Raw genomic sequence first — 13,678 nt, forward strand, 5'->3', positions numbered from 1 at the left:
AAAGGCAGTACATTAATTATGTATTTGAAAAATCCTAAGCCATTTCTCTTAATTCTGATTTATATCATACAAAAGAAGGAGATTTGTACAGTTTTTTCTTCATTAGGAAGGCTAAGATACTGATTTGGGGGTTTTTCCATTTTAGATGCTAATATCAAGTTAATCTTCTTTATAACTGGGTAAAATGGAAGTGGAGTACTCAAATGATTTATAGAGATTAGTTAGTATAGATTTTTCAGTGAATCTGTTGTATCTGATAATTCATAGGCATTCATTAATGTTCCCTAATTTATTTTATTTTTTTTTTTAATATCGGATTTATCAGCACTTCTATTACAGAACGGGAAATTTGTACCTTATCTACTTCTTAGAAAGCTTTCATGATAATACTTTTCTTTAGCACTAGATTTTCATGTCACCAAAAACATTCCAAATATATCAGGGCAGGCTTTTTTGTTCAACCACTGTATCCCTAAGAAAGGTGATGGTTCATGGTTAGATATTACCATTACCTTATTTTGTCAATGGTTGAGTCTTTATTTTCTCATGTCAGTGTGTGTGTCTGTGTTTTCTTGTGTTTTTTGAGGTGATTTTTTTTGTTTGTTTTGTTCGTTTGTGTTCGTAGGCTTTTTTTGTTGAAGAGCTGTGATGTAGCTACATGAATTCCACATGTACAAAAGTAACAAGGATATGTTATCACCCAGAGGGAAAATAAAATGCACATTGTCACTTAATACATATAAATAATTAAGAGCATAAAGTGAATCTGTTTTCTTGTGTTTCAGAAAAGTGTGATGAACCTCTGGTCTCAGCGTTACCCCATTCCTCCTTCAGCAGTTCATCATTCATGACAAGCAGCTACGTGCCAGGGTATGCCAAGTTAAACAAGCGAGGAGGTAAGGGACATTCTCAACCTTAGCATTCAGATATTTCAAAAAATGATGGATGGTATTTTTAATGTGAAAATGTGTTTTATGTGGAATACTATTGCTTATGCTTGTTTGAACAGACAGTTTTTATTAACGGAGTGAATTTCTCTTTCATTGTATGGGACAGTAATTGCACTGCAGGGAGAAGGGCACTGCATGTAACCTCTAGCATGTAGCAGCGAGGGCCACATGCCTGATGTCAATGGAGTCATACAGTACAGCTGCATAATGTGCTTCACATAAAAGGGCATACCTGTCTTCGTTGGGTAAATGAGCATTTGCAAGGTCATAGTTGGAGCAAAACTAAACAGCTTTGATGTGCTTTTTTGATGTAACTTGTTCCCACCTCAGCAATGACTGCTGTCATTCAGGTTTTTTTTCTATCACCACAGGGACTTTGGCTTTTGCATATATATCTGTAATACAATGAGTATCTGTAATACTTCTTTGTTCAGAAGTAACAAAGCTGCCTCAGACTTAGTGGTTGGAAGAACAGGTGCATAACTTTGATGGCCTACCTGGTATAATGATATTGAGGCACCGTCTCCTGTCCACAAACAGGGCAACTAGTGCTGGTAGCACTGCCAGCTCTGCCAGTTGTCTGGAGATCATCACGTAGGAAGGGATGAGCTGGGTCTGATGTCAAGCCAGGAAACATAATCTGTAAGTGGGGAAGAGTATGGGGTGGGTCCAGGCATGGATACTCCTATGATGTGGCTCAGGTAGTATCTGGAGGCTGAAATGGGACCCCCAGACTCACGGGGAGGGTGAGTGGGTTCTCCACTGGGTAATGCAATTATGGCCTGTTGGTACTCTCTCTCTCAGAGCCCTGACATGGATCTTGGTTTATTGTTCTGCCACTTTCCTATATATTTGTGGTTTACAGGTGTAGAATTCTTGTTCTTTGATCTCTTTATTTTCTTCTTTTTTTTTTTCCTTTGTTCTCTAAAATCAACTTTAGCCAGGCCCTGGAGTTACTTTCTTTTAATGACTAGTAATTGCCCTAGTGAGTTACTTATAGACCTGCTTCCTCTGATGCCAACCTGTGCTGGTACTTTCAATACCTCTGCTATCATCCTATGATTATAGTCCTCTACCCTACAATTTTATACAGTAACAGTTTATTCCCTGCAGAATAGCTATGTTAGGTACTGAAATATATCAGAATTTTTACACTGGTAGTCAGTAGCTCATGCAATCACACAGCTAAGTTAAATGTAAAACAAATTAGGTTATGTTACTGGTTGTTAAAGAATTGCTATTGCAACTATGCAAGCTGAACAGAAGCCAAAGACTAGCTTAGAGAAAATATGACTGATGAGCTCTAGTGCTACTGGCCTGCAGATCTGATGCAGAGCCTGTGGCCAGACAGGAATATTGGCAATTTCTTTGCGTTTAGACCTGCAGACTAGTAGATAATATGGTTTGTTACTTCTCAATGAGAGTAGATGCTGTTCTATGCTGGTTGCAGGCTTTTATTTCTTTGCTCCATGTATTTTGTTACATGCCTTTTGCAGTTCTCATACTTTCTGTTGCAGTGTGTTTGAACGAGTGTTTTGATAGGCTGTCAGGTCACTTCAGTTGTGTCTTTAAATGTTCATTGACCAGATGAAAGGAGTGTTGCTTCAATTCTAAAACAAGGCTCATCATTTAAGTTAAATTCTGTTGTATGAATATAGTTATGTCCGTTTCCATTCTATTCCATGTTCTAAGTTTAAAAAAAAGTCACTAGAACCACTTTAATAAAATACAACTTAGCATCAGCTTGGCTGGGAGGATCTTCCTTTGTTTTAGATGAGTATTTCTCCTTTTAGTTTACTAGACTACTTATTCTGTTCTAAGTGAAAGGCAGATTGACATTTGGAATTTAATTTTTTCTGTTAATTAGATTTACCCTTCCCTTTTGCCCTTATAATCACTACAATGCAGTTTCTTTTAATGACGTTTCTTTACCTTTATGGATCAGTGTTGTCATTAATCAAACACTGGCTTTATTTCCTCATTTGAAATTTAGTTTCATCTCTTTGTTTAAATACCAAATTTGTTAGGTTGTTGTCATCCATCTCTTAACACCTATAAAGCACAGCAGAAATACTTTTCAAAACTGAAGCATCTCTATGTACATGAACAAATATAATTTTCCTAATCCTAGTGGCAGTAAAAGTACTGCAGAATTCAGGAATGTGTTTAACACAGGAACTTGTCTGTTGCAGTGGGGATCCTGCAACATGCATATATCAACCAGGAGTCCCGTGGAAAGGAAATATATATGGACAAACAGATTCTTGATAGCTGTTTCAGAGATGTTTATTTCTCCAGCCGCATGGCCGGAGCTCTGCCCAGGAACTGTTCCAGTCACGGGACCAAGGGTCCTTCTGCCCGCGCAGGGAACACAAACCAACCAATGGGAACGAGGCTGAGCAGGGACAGGGAAGCCCCGTGTCTGTGCCCTCAGGGCCCCTCTCCCAGGGCTACACGGCAGGGGAGGGACCCCAACACCTCACCCGTTTTATTTTAATAAAAGGAGAATGAAAACAACTGGATATACATAACAAGAACAGTTTCAAAACAAAACAAGCCACCCTCCTGAGTCTTTAAATGTCCAAACAGATTCTCTGGAACATCTTAGGGCTGACAGAAGGGAGACAGAACTCTGAGCATGCTTTGTGGGGAAACTGAGGCAGGAGAGGGTTTAACTTCTTCCCTCCCCCTTTTCATCCCCCACTCGGCATTGGAAAGGGATTTTTGGGGAAACAATTGGCAAAAGCATGGTTTTGTGAGGGAAACCATGGATGAAAAAACGGATTGGGAATACACTGGGGGTAATAGGACATAGGGTAAAAGGGAAAGGTGGGATTAGGAAAGGGAAACTGTAGGGGGGGCTTACAATGGAGATACTGTCTAACATGACTACGATTTTTTGCATATATACTGCCTTTTACAGGAACACCATCAGGCCCAGTGACCTGCGATGCTTGTAACCCTTTTCTCCCTAGTACAATATTAAATTCCACCACCTCTCCATCTCCCAAGCTTGGGATCCATTTTTCAGGGTTATTCTTTTTAATAGCAGTTCTATGCACGAATATGTCTTGCTGGTTGTCATACCTTGTTATAAAACCATAATTTTGCTTAACATTATACCATTTTACTATCCCTAAGGTCTTAGTTACTATGATTTTTTCCTTTTTCCGAGTGGCTGCTGTTTTCTGTCTCGCTGCGTCTTTGCTCTCTCTTTCGGTCGCTCCCGTGTTGGAATTGTCGGAGCTGCTGGTGCCTGCGCGCTCTTCCCGGGGTCGCGTTCGGGGCTGCGCGGGCCGGGCCGGGCCAGGCCGCGCCGCTCAGTTCTCCGTGCGTCGCCTCCTCTGGTCGCAGCTTCGCTGCCGATGCCGGGCGCTGTACCCACGTCTCGGCCGGGCCCCCGAGCGATGACCCCCCCGCGCCCCGCTCCAGCACGCGTCTCGGCTGGGCGCGGCTCCGTTCCACCGCCATCGCCGCCAGCCGCCGCCCGCGTGCCGCCCCTCTCGGTCGGGCATTCACGGGGCTCGCTCCACCACGCGCTGCACGGGGCCATTCGGGCACCGCCGGGTCCCGCCGCTCCCGCCGCTCCTCGCTCCGGCACCGACACTGCGGCTCGCGTGGCTCCGCCTGCGCGCGGGAACTGCCTCGCTGCTGCTCTCAGAGCGCTCGGTGCACGTGGCCTGGGCCGCACGGTCCCTGCGCCAGGATTCCCTTCGCCAGGACACAGCTGACATTGCTCAACAGTCTCGGTAACTAAATAATATTCACGAAAATATTCTTCCATCGGCATATATTTTGACTCCAGTATTAACTGTGTCCAAACGGTCTTCCAAAAGCCCTTGGTAAGAATTAAATCCCAAGAAACATAGAAAAAGTTCTTAAACAACCATGCCAGGAAGTGTTTCAGTTCTTTTTGAGCTTGAATCAAGCTAAAATTTACAAATCGTTGTTCAAGAATCATTTTAAGTTTAAGATAAATGTCCATATGCGGCTCTGAGAGCCAAGAGTCTTCCCACCGTTCCTCCATAGTTTAGATACGGAATAGCAAAGCAAAACCAAGAGGAGGAATCCAAAGTTTCCAGGGTTTACTCACACAAATCAGTCGCTTAGGGATCAGGGATCGTTCTGCTCTCAATTCTCCACCATTTGTTGCAGTGGGGATACTGCAACACGCATATATCAAACCAGGCGTCCCGTGGAAAGGAAATATATAGGACAGACAGATTCTTGATAGCTGTTTCAGAGATGTTTATTTCTCCAGCCGCATGGCCGGAGCTCTGCCCAGGAACTGTTCCAGTCACGGGACCAAGGATCCTTCTGCCCGCGCAGGGAACACAAACCAACCAATGGGAACGAGGCTGAGCAGGGGCAGGGAAGCCCCGTGTCTGTGCCCTCAGGGCCCCTCTCCCAGGGCTACACGGCAGGGGAGGGACCCCAACACTTGTCTGTCTGTGTTTATGCTTCTGCTTCTGCAAGTGATGGAAAATAGCTCAGTTTTAATGCTGAGCTATTTTACAGCTTCATGGAATTACAGATATTGCTAATCAAACCAGTAATAAGTGAATCCAATTTTTTTCTCTCCAAGGAGTCATTATCAGCTAATAGATTCTCAAATCAAATGTGCTATTTAAACCACACTGTGCTCAAGTCATTAAATGGAAAGAACTCCCCCTCCTCTAGTCCCAGACCCTTTAAATTAAAGAAATACACATTTGAAAGTTCTACTCTCCAACCCAATTATTTTTCCTTCCTGTTTTCATGGCACTTCACTGTAGACTGGCAAAACACTTTATCTGAATAGATAGTATACTTTATTCCATTGATTAAGACACTGATTCACTGAACAGCCACATCATGTTATTAAGAAGGTTGGAGTCTTCACTATAGTTCCTCTGGTTCACTTTCCTGCTCTAAATGTTGCAACTGGAAGGAAGCACACAAAAAAAAATTAATATTTTCAGCAGTTTTTAGGAGACTTCAAAAGCAGAAACATCCATGAATTTACTTCTAATATTTGATAACATTTCATTTACAAATCCTATAACTAGTGATTTAGGCAAATAGAATGAAAACTTTGTGGAATGATATTGATCTGGAAACCTCCAGGGTGTATACATGGGTGGGTTTCTGTGTCAGTTTGTGAAAATATTTTGCATTTTCCACATCTGTCTACTCAGACCCCTGTAAGCCTTCAATGACTTATGGGTTAGTATGTATACTTATTTCAAAAGAAATGCAGATTTGATGGACAGAAGTTTGATTAGAAATGTTAACCACTCCAAATCAATTTACTTGGTGGTTCTTCTGCATTTCCCCTTGTTCCTGTTCTGAACCTTATTTCTTGTTAGGATAAGCAAAGATTAGTATACTGTCTTTTTTTTTGGGGGGGGGGGGGTGGAAAAGTTTATTTTTCATTATAGGAAAAATTGCTGATTGTAGAAACAAATATTCATTGTTACCTACAGGTCTGTCTGTGCCTTGCAAATTCATACCAATACATATAAAATTTGATACCACAATTTCCATGTCGGTGAGTAAGAGTCTCTGATTTATGTAATCATTACAACTGCAAATCTGTGTTTCCATTATCACAGAGAGCCAAAAGCCTGGGAGGACAATGCAAATCTGCATTTTAAACCAGCTCTCTCATTCATGGATCCCCAAAGACTGTCTCATGGGGTCCCCTCCTTCTTCTGCCTTCCTGGGCACTTTCAGTCATAGTAGCTGGGCAAAGCAACCTAAATACTTTCATTTTATTATCATGGAAAGAAGTAGGGAACAAGAAGGCCCCAGAAAATGTAGACAAATTTGCTGCTTTGCAAGCAACTATACTACTACTAGATACACTACTACTTATCGACAGATATAACTAGTTGATGCTGGACAAAGCAAGTGCTGCTATCCCCATCAGGCCTGCAAAGAAAAGGCATGAAGATACTTTGAAATTCAGCTGTGATAAAACTTCTATAGAGACAGAAGGATGCAATGAATTTCATAGTGAATGTAGGTTTGGCAAAAGTAGTGTGGTGGCTCCTGAATTATGTTAAAGGCTCATAAACTAAGACTTGGACTTAAAAATTTAAACAGTACTGAATTAGCAAGTGTTCAGACAAAGCTGTATGTAGCCAGTTTCTAGAAATTATCCTTTTGGTAGTAAGACAATAGTTCATTTTAAACAACTAAGTCTTTGTGCTCTACTGTATTGTAGTGTTTAGCATATTTTTCATTTCAAATTTAAAGTTGTTTTTGTGATGTTTTGTGCTAGTATTACGAAGGTGCAGATTCTTTTTTAAATCTCTGTAACTTGTATGAGGGGAAAAAAGCACCAGAGAAGAGGAGAAATGCTCATGGCTTTTCTTCTTTGTGTCTGTCACTACCATTTTTATCTATGTATATGCAAACATTGTGAAATCTTTCAATGCTATAAAATCCTAAAATTTTTTGCTTTGGATGGACTACTTAAGAAAAATAATTTTGAGTTTTCTGCCAATTATCAGGTCAGATTCTCCTCCTGTGTAAACCAAACATTTCCAAGTATATGAAATGATTTAATGTACTATTTGGAGGATATGGGAATGCGTTATCTTTGAAAAAAATTAATTTTGCTTTCCAAAATGACTGATACTGAAGTCAACCCCATTGGCACATAAATATATGCCATTAAGTCATTGACAGATCAAACTTTAACTGGAATCTAGTTAGTAGATTAGCTAAAAAGATTACAGTTCCTTCCATTTTTGTCATACCTATTCTCCTGCAAAAGTCTGTATTGCTGCCACTGCTTACAAGCGGCATCAGAGAAAAGGAGAGCTTTCAATAAGTTCATTCTACAGCTTTTTAAAATCTATCCTCAGTAGCTTTTTCATATGTGATGCCAAGGTGATAAGGTCTAACATCTTATGACCTGCCAACAGTGGGATCAATGGACTGCATCACACCCTGAGAAGGATTCTTAGCACACTTTTGATATAACGTGTTATCAATCTTCCTTTTAATGGTTCCCAAGCTATTGGACCTTACACTTCTCACTAGTACAAGAATTAATGCTGCCCATCATGCACCTCATACCATTTTAATTTAGGGAAAAAATTCTACATTATTTCAACATAATGTAATGTTATATAATATAATTGGAAGCTGCTTGAAACTGAGTAGTCTCAGAACTTCAGAAGTAATCCCAGCAGACAGTGAAAGTATGAAGGTCATAATGAATTTTTGGATATGTGGAAATTATCTTTTGCACAGTGGAATAAAAAAGAGGAAATCTGGTATCCAGGGGTCCTGTTTTAAGTCCAGTATTAGCAGGGAATCTGATGCTACCAATGAAATTGATAACATAATATGAAAGGAAGTTTCTGTAGAGCAGTTGATGTTCAAAAAACAGTCCTTCTAGCACCACTGTGTAACTCGTATCTAGGCTTTCAGGTTACCTTTTAATCAGTGTGCTGACCTTGGCCTGTTATCACAATTATTAATGTGACTATAAAACAAGCATCAAAAATTTTAAGTGTTGGCATAGGCGTACTTGTGACCTTTTTTTTTTTTCTCAGTGGAGTTTTAAATTCTGCCTTCTGTGCAGAAGATGCAAAAATTTATCTATAATGGGATATGATTCTTTTATTCCCCAGATCATTTCCAGTTAGTCAATCAGATCTATGGCAATGGTTCTACTAAAAGAAAATATAAAAATGCTTGCTAGATCCTTGCCTTTGAAGAATTCTAAGGACAAATAGCCTAGGCTCTTTTTACCTTCACTTTTAAAATCTCCAATACCACAATGAATGTCACTACATCTCCAATTGTTTATTACTATGAGAAGGATTTTATGTCATTTTCCTTCTGGCAAAGTGAATGTGGAAGGGGCAGTTAGAATCAACCTGGATTGTGTGAGCAGTCTGGGCTTGTACCTTCACAAGGCTTGCCAGGAATTTAGTTTGGGTATGAACCTCAAAGTAAGGAGGTGCTCCCTCTGAACTAACATTTTTCCAAATGGACAGTATGGAGCTGGCATGCAGTAGTTAGCACACCACAGATCATCACCTTTAAATACTACAGTCTCCTTGGGATGACAAGGAGAGCTCACTAAGAATACCTGTACACAACATAACTCATTATATTTTGATTAAAGCCCTCTTAGGAAAAAGTTATGGAGTTGCCAGTGGTTTCAAAGCTCACTATCCAGGTTATGGTATGTTGTCTTTAATAAGTAGGAAGGATCCTGAAAGTAATGAACAGAGTAGCATAAAAGAGTTACAATCCTGAGAGAATAGTACCATCCACTTAGCTTTTGTATGTCTGTAAGAGAGAGTAAATCACTAAAACATGGTTGCATTTTAAAAAGTAAATAAACAGCAGTTCTCTTTCTGTAAATATGTGCTTTAGATAACTACACGTCCTACAGCCCACTACAGTAGGTTTGCTAAAACCATCTCATGAACAGTGTAGATCAAACTAGGTTGTCAGAAGTCAGGACAAATTTAGAGTCCTTATTTGTTAAATAATTACTTATCCATTTAAAAATATAGACAATTACTTATGGTGGAAAAAGAAATGGCCTCTACTGATTCATTTATTTATATACCCCAGAAATGTGTTTGTGTGTGACATAGTATTATTCGTGTTGCACACAGTGTAAACAGTATTGCTGGAATGCTTTAGAGAGAGTACAAGCAACTGATGTTTTGTTTAGGGGAGTACTCTGTGTTGTTTGAGGATTTTTTGGGTTTGTTTTTATTTGGGTTTTAAAAAAATTTTTATTAATATGAAGAAATGGCTCTTTTAGGAGGTCCTTTACCTGTGATAGTAAATTAAAACACTTTCATTTTATTAGTAAAGTGTCCTTGTGGTATTACTCAAAATAAAATTTTTGTCTCACGCTAACTTCAATCTCAGGGTTTATTTTGGTTTTGTTTCTTGTTTTTGTTTTTCTTTTAAAATCCATAAAGAATTTGGGTTCAGCTCTTTGTTTGCATCAAAAAGTTTTCTCTGTCTTTATCTGCCTCACATCCTACCATATAATCAGGTTTTCATATTCTTCACCTTCAAAATAAGTAGTTAAGCACCCCACTTTGATTTGTAATGTAACCCACAACCCACTTCAGCTCCATAAACATTTGTATCTCCCTTTAGAAGGCAACTGTGAACATCACTTGGTTGACCTTAGAAGTTGTTTTCTGTGCTTTAATGATCTGGCCCTAATGAAATATTTTTTCATAAATATTTATTATTTGTAGAAGGAGTTCTTAAAAAGACAAATGAAAATGTTTGCACTAGCTCATTCCTCTGAAAAAACATTCAAACATTCATTACAAGAGGATAGTGAATTTTGTGGAGGTGTGGGAAAAAGAAGCATCAAAAAAATGAAAGAAAAGTGCCAAGACATACTCATGCATTGAAAAAATAACTTTAGAAAGGAAAGACATTGCCCTTTTCATTCAAAACACAATCCAAGAAATAAAGTCTGTAGAGAGTGAAGCTCGAGTAATTGCATTAAAAAAAGCATCATTAGCTTATGTTAATTTACCATAGCCTGATGAATACAGAAAGCATGACCATTTTTTCCAGTTCATAACTAATTTGTTAATTAAAGTGTTCAGAATACCTAATTGGCTTATTTTGTACACGGAGATGGAGAGGAGGAAAAAAAAAGATATTTAGTAATTTTTTTCTCACAATCATTTGCAGAGGCAGCAGTTCCAAGCCCAGCCAGGGACATAAGGCAAAGGGGCAGCTTTCTTGGGCAACAGGGATGGGCACAGCAGATCACCCAGGCTTTACAAAGCAGCTGGCTTTTTTCAGACAAAACTCAGCTTAGTTCATGAATTGTTCCTGGTAACAGGCAGCTGGATTTGGCGGGAAGGTGGTTGTGCTGGTGGCAGAGAGGAGGCAGCCTCACAGAGAGCCACACTGGATCCGTATATCACAGATATACTTTTCCCATATCCTTAGGGTACCAGTGCATCTCTGGCTGTTTATCCCCAGAGTAGCCAAATTCTGTGCTTTCAACTACTTTGAGACACCAGAGTTTGATTTGACAGTTTCTCAAACAGCTTTGGGACATTAACCTGTAAATAGTTAAGAAATCTCTTTCGGTGTTCTTACTGGCTTCATCTTGAAAATGCAGACCTGATTAGCTCACCGGCTCTGCTCAGAATACTGCCATGGTTTAAGCCTAGCTGGAAATTAAACCTGGAAAAGAGGTTTTGGGGAGACCTTATAGCAACCTTCCAGTACGTGAAGGGAGCCTACAAGAAAGGTATTTTTACAAAAGCATGTAATGACAGAACAAATGGGAAATGTCTCTAAACTGAAAGTATGTTTATATTGCATATTAAGGAAAAATTCTTTACAGTGAAGGTGGTGAGGGAGTGGAACTGGTTGCCCAGAGAAGTAGAAAATGCCCCCTCCCTGGAAGTGTGTAAGGCCAGGCTGGATGGAGCACTGAGCAGTGAAAGGTGGCCCTGCACATGACAGGAAGCTAGGGAACTCTATGGTCTTTAAACCCTTCCAACCCAAACTATTCTATGATTCTATTTAAAAAGCTGGGACACTATAATTAAATTGTAGACTTAATAAAAATGGCAAGATTTGTCTGAAAAATGCACGGTAATACATGTTAGAGTTCAGCTAGGTGCCTCTTGAAACCAATGCCTCTAAAGGAACTTGTCTGCACCAGAGTAGACACACTGAACAAGCATGTCGGAAAACTTCATATTCCTCAGACACTGGGGCTACTTTGTTTGCATGGAACAGTGGGAACATGCAGGATTAAAAAAAAATCCAAAAACTCAATACAGGAAAACTTGGCCAACCTCTTTTGACAAGTCTGGTATACTTAGGAGCAGCGGAGACTGAGAGTTTAGATATCCTAGACTTGGTTTTATCTACAGACACTTCAGACTTATATACAGGGCTGTGTAAGTACAGAGCTCTGGAATTAAGGCAGAGATGCATAGTGAGTGCACAGAAGATGCACTGTCAGCTTTTCCCAAGGTCAGTGCCTCTTGCCAGATGCTATGAGTGTTTCACCCTCTCCTGCACACAAAGCACAGGTTTTCCTTACACAGATGGGTGTAGTGCAACGGATAGATTGTTGCTTTGAGCATTTGAGCCAAAGCATTGCCTTTCCCAAATAAGTCATAAACAAGCATAAATGCTGGTAGAAATGGGAGTTATTTGGCTACCATTAAAATCTCCCACTACAGTTATATGCTGAAAGAGAGAAGAGAAATAATGTGATAAAATGAAGCTATTCGTTGCAGGATGGGAGAGTGCAGCTATTATTCATGTTTCAGCTTTCACAATAAGATTATTCACAGGAAAATCTGAGCTACACAGTAAGAGACAGAACATTAATACTTATTTTTCTGTATGTAAGTTACTACATAAGTCACAAAAAATATCTCTGGATCTGGAAGAGTCTGACTTAGCATCCAGTCTCATGTCATAGATGTGCTGTTGGTTTCTCTTTGTTTCCTCTCACTTAGATGAAACTAATTTTTAACTCTTTTTGTGTGTAGGACTCACTTTAACATTGATAAAAATGACCTTCATTTGAAGAAAATAAGTATGTCAACTTGTACGGAGAAAGATCATTTTCTTTAGAAAGCTTCAGCTTTACAGAGGCCTTGCACAGTGAAGTAAAGGTGGAAAGGGAAGGGATGAATGGCAGTTCAGATGTGTTGTATAGATCTCCCTCAGGGCTTTTTGAGCAGGAGAAAATATTTGCTTTGAGTGAGAGAGAATAATTTTTCTTTATTAGGTTATGACTGTAGCTGAGATTTGAGACAGCTCCACTAGACCTCTTGTTTACAAACAAAGAAGGGATGGTGGGAGATGTGGCGGTCAGGGGCCATCTGGGGTACAGTGACCGTGATATAATAAATTTCTCAGTATTTGGTGAAACAGGAAGGGGCATCAAAAAACTTCTACACTGGACTTCCAAAGGGCAGACTTTGGCTTATTCAAGAGACTGATTTGGAGAGTACCTTGGGAAACAGCCCTTGAAAACAAAGGGGTCCAGGAAGGATGGACATACTTCAAGAAAGAAATCTTGATGGTACAGGAGCAGACTGTCTCTATGCGCCAGAAGACGAACCAACGGGGAAGATGACTGGCCTGGATGGGCAGTGAGTTTTGCAGAAATTCAGGGAAAAAAAAGAGGGCCTTTCCCCTTTAGAAAAAGGGGCAGGCAACTCAGGAAATGTTTAAGGATGTTGTTAAGTCATGCAGAATGAAAATTAGAGAAGTGAAAGCTCAATTAGAACTTAACCTGACCACTTCTATAAAGGAAAATAAAAAATGTTTTTATAAATACATTGATAGTAAAAGGAGAGGCAAGGAAAACCTCAATTCTTTATTGGACATGGGGAAAATATTTAAAAGGGATAAAGAAAAGGCTGAGGTACTTAATACCTTCTTTGCCTCAGTTTCCAACAATAAGAGACATTGTCCTCGGGGCAAATGGCCTTCTGAGCCTGGAGAAGAGGAGGCTCAAGGGAGACCTTATCACTCTCTACAACTATCTGAAAGGAGGTTGTAGCCAGGTGGAGATCAGTCTCCTCTCCCAGGAAACCAGCGAGAGGATAACAGGGCACAGTTTTAGGCTGGACATTAGGAAGTACTTGTTCACAAAAAGGATAATTGGACACTGGGATGGGCTTCCCAAGGAGGTGGTGGAGTCACTACCCTGGTGGTGTTTAAGACTGGATGTGGCACTCAGTGCCATG

General features: G+C 39.9%; 1 protein-coding gene across 1 annotated transcript in view; it reads left to right on the top strand.

Annotated features, from left to right (window-relative positions):
• The window catches only part of CNTNAP2 (contactin associated protein 2), a 1,047,411-nt gene that overhangs the window by 336,302 nt on the left and 697,431 nt on the right, over positions 1-13,678 (top strand). Inside the window, exon 2 of the mRNA XM_048297819.1 lies at positions 786-896. Within this exon, the coding sequence (XP_048153776.1) occupies positions 786-896 (111 nt within the window). The remainder of the gene's footprint in view (positions 1-785; positions 897-13,678) is intronic.

The sequence above is a fragment of the Corvus hawaiiensis genome, chromosome 1 (genome assembly GCF_020740725.1).
Source record: "Corvus hawaiiensis isolate bCorHaw1 chromosome 1, bCorHaw1.pri.cur, whole genome shotgun sequence".
NCBI classification, from domain to species: domain Eukaryota; kingdom Metazoa; phylum Chordata; class Aves; order Passeriformes; family Corvidae; genus Corvus; species Corvus hawaiiensis.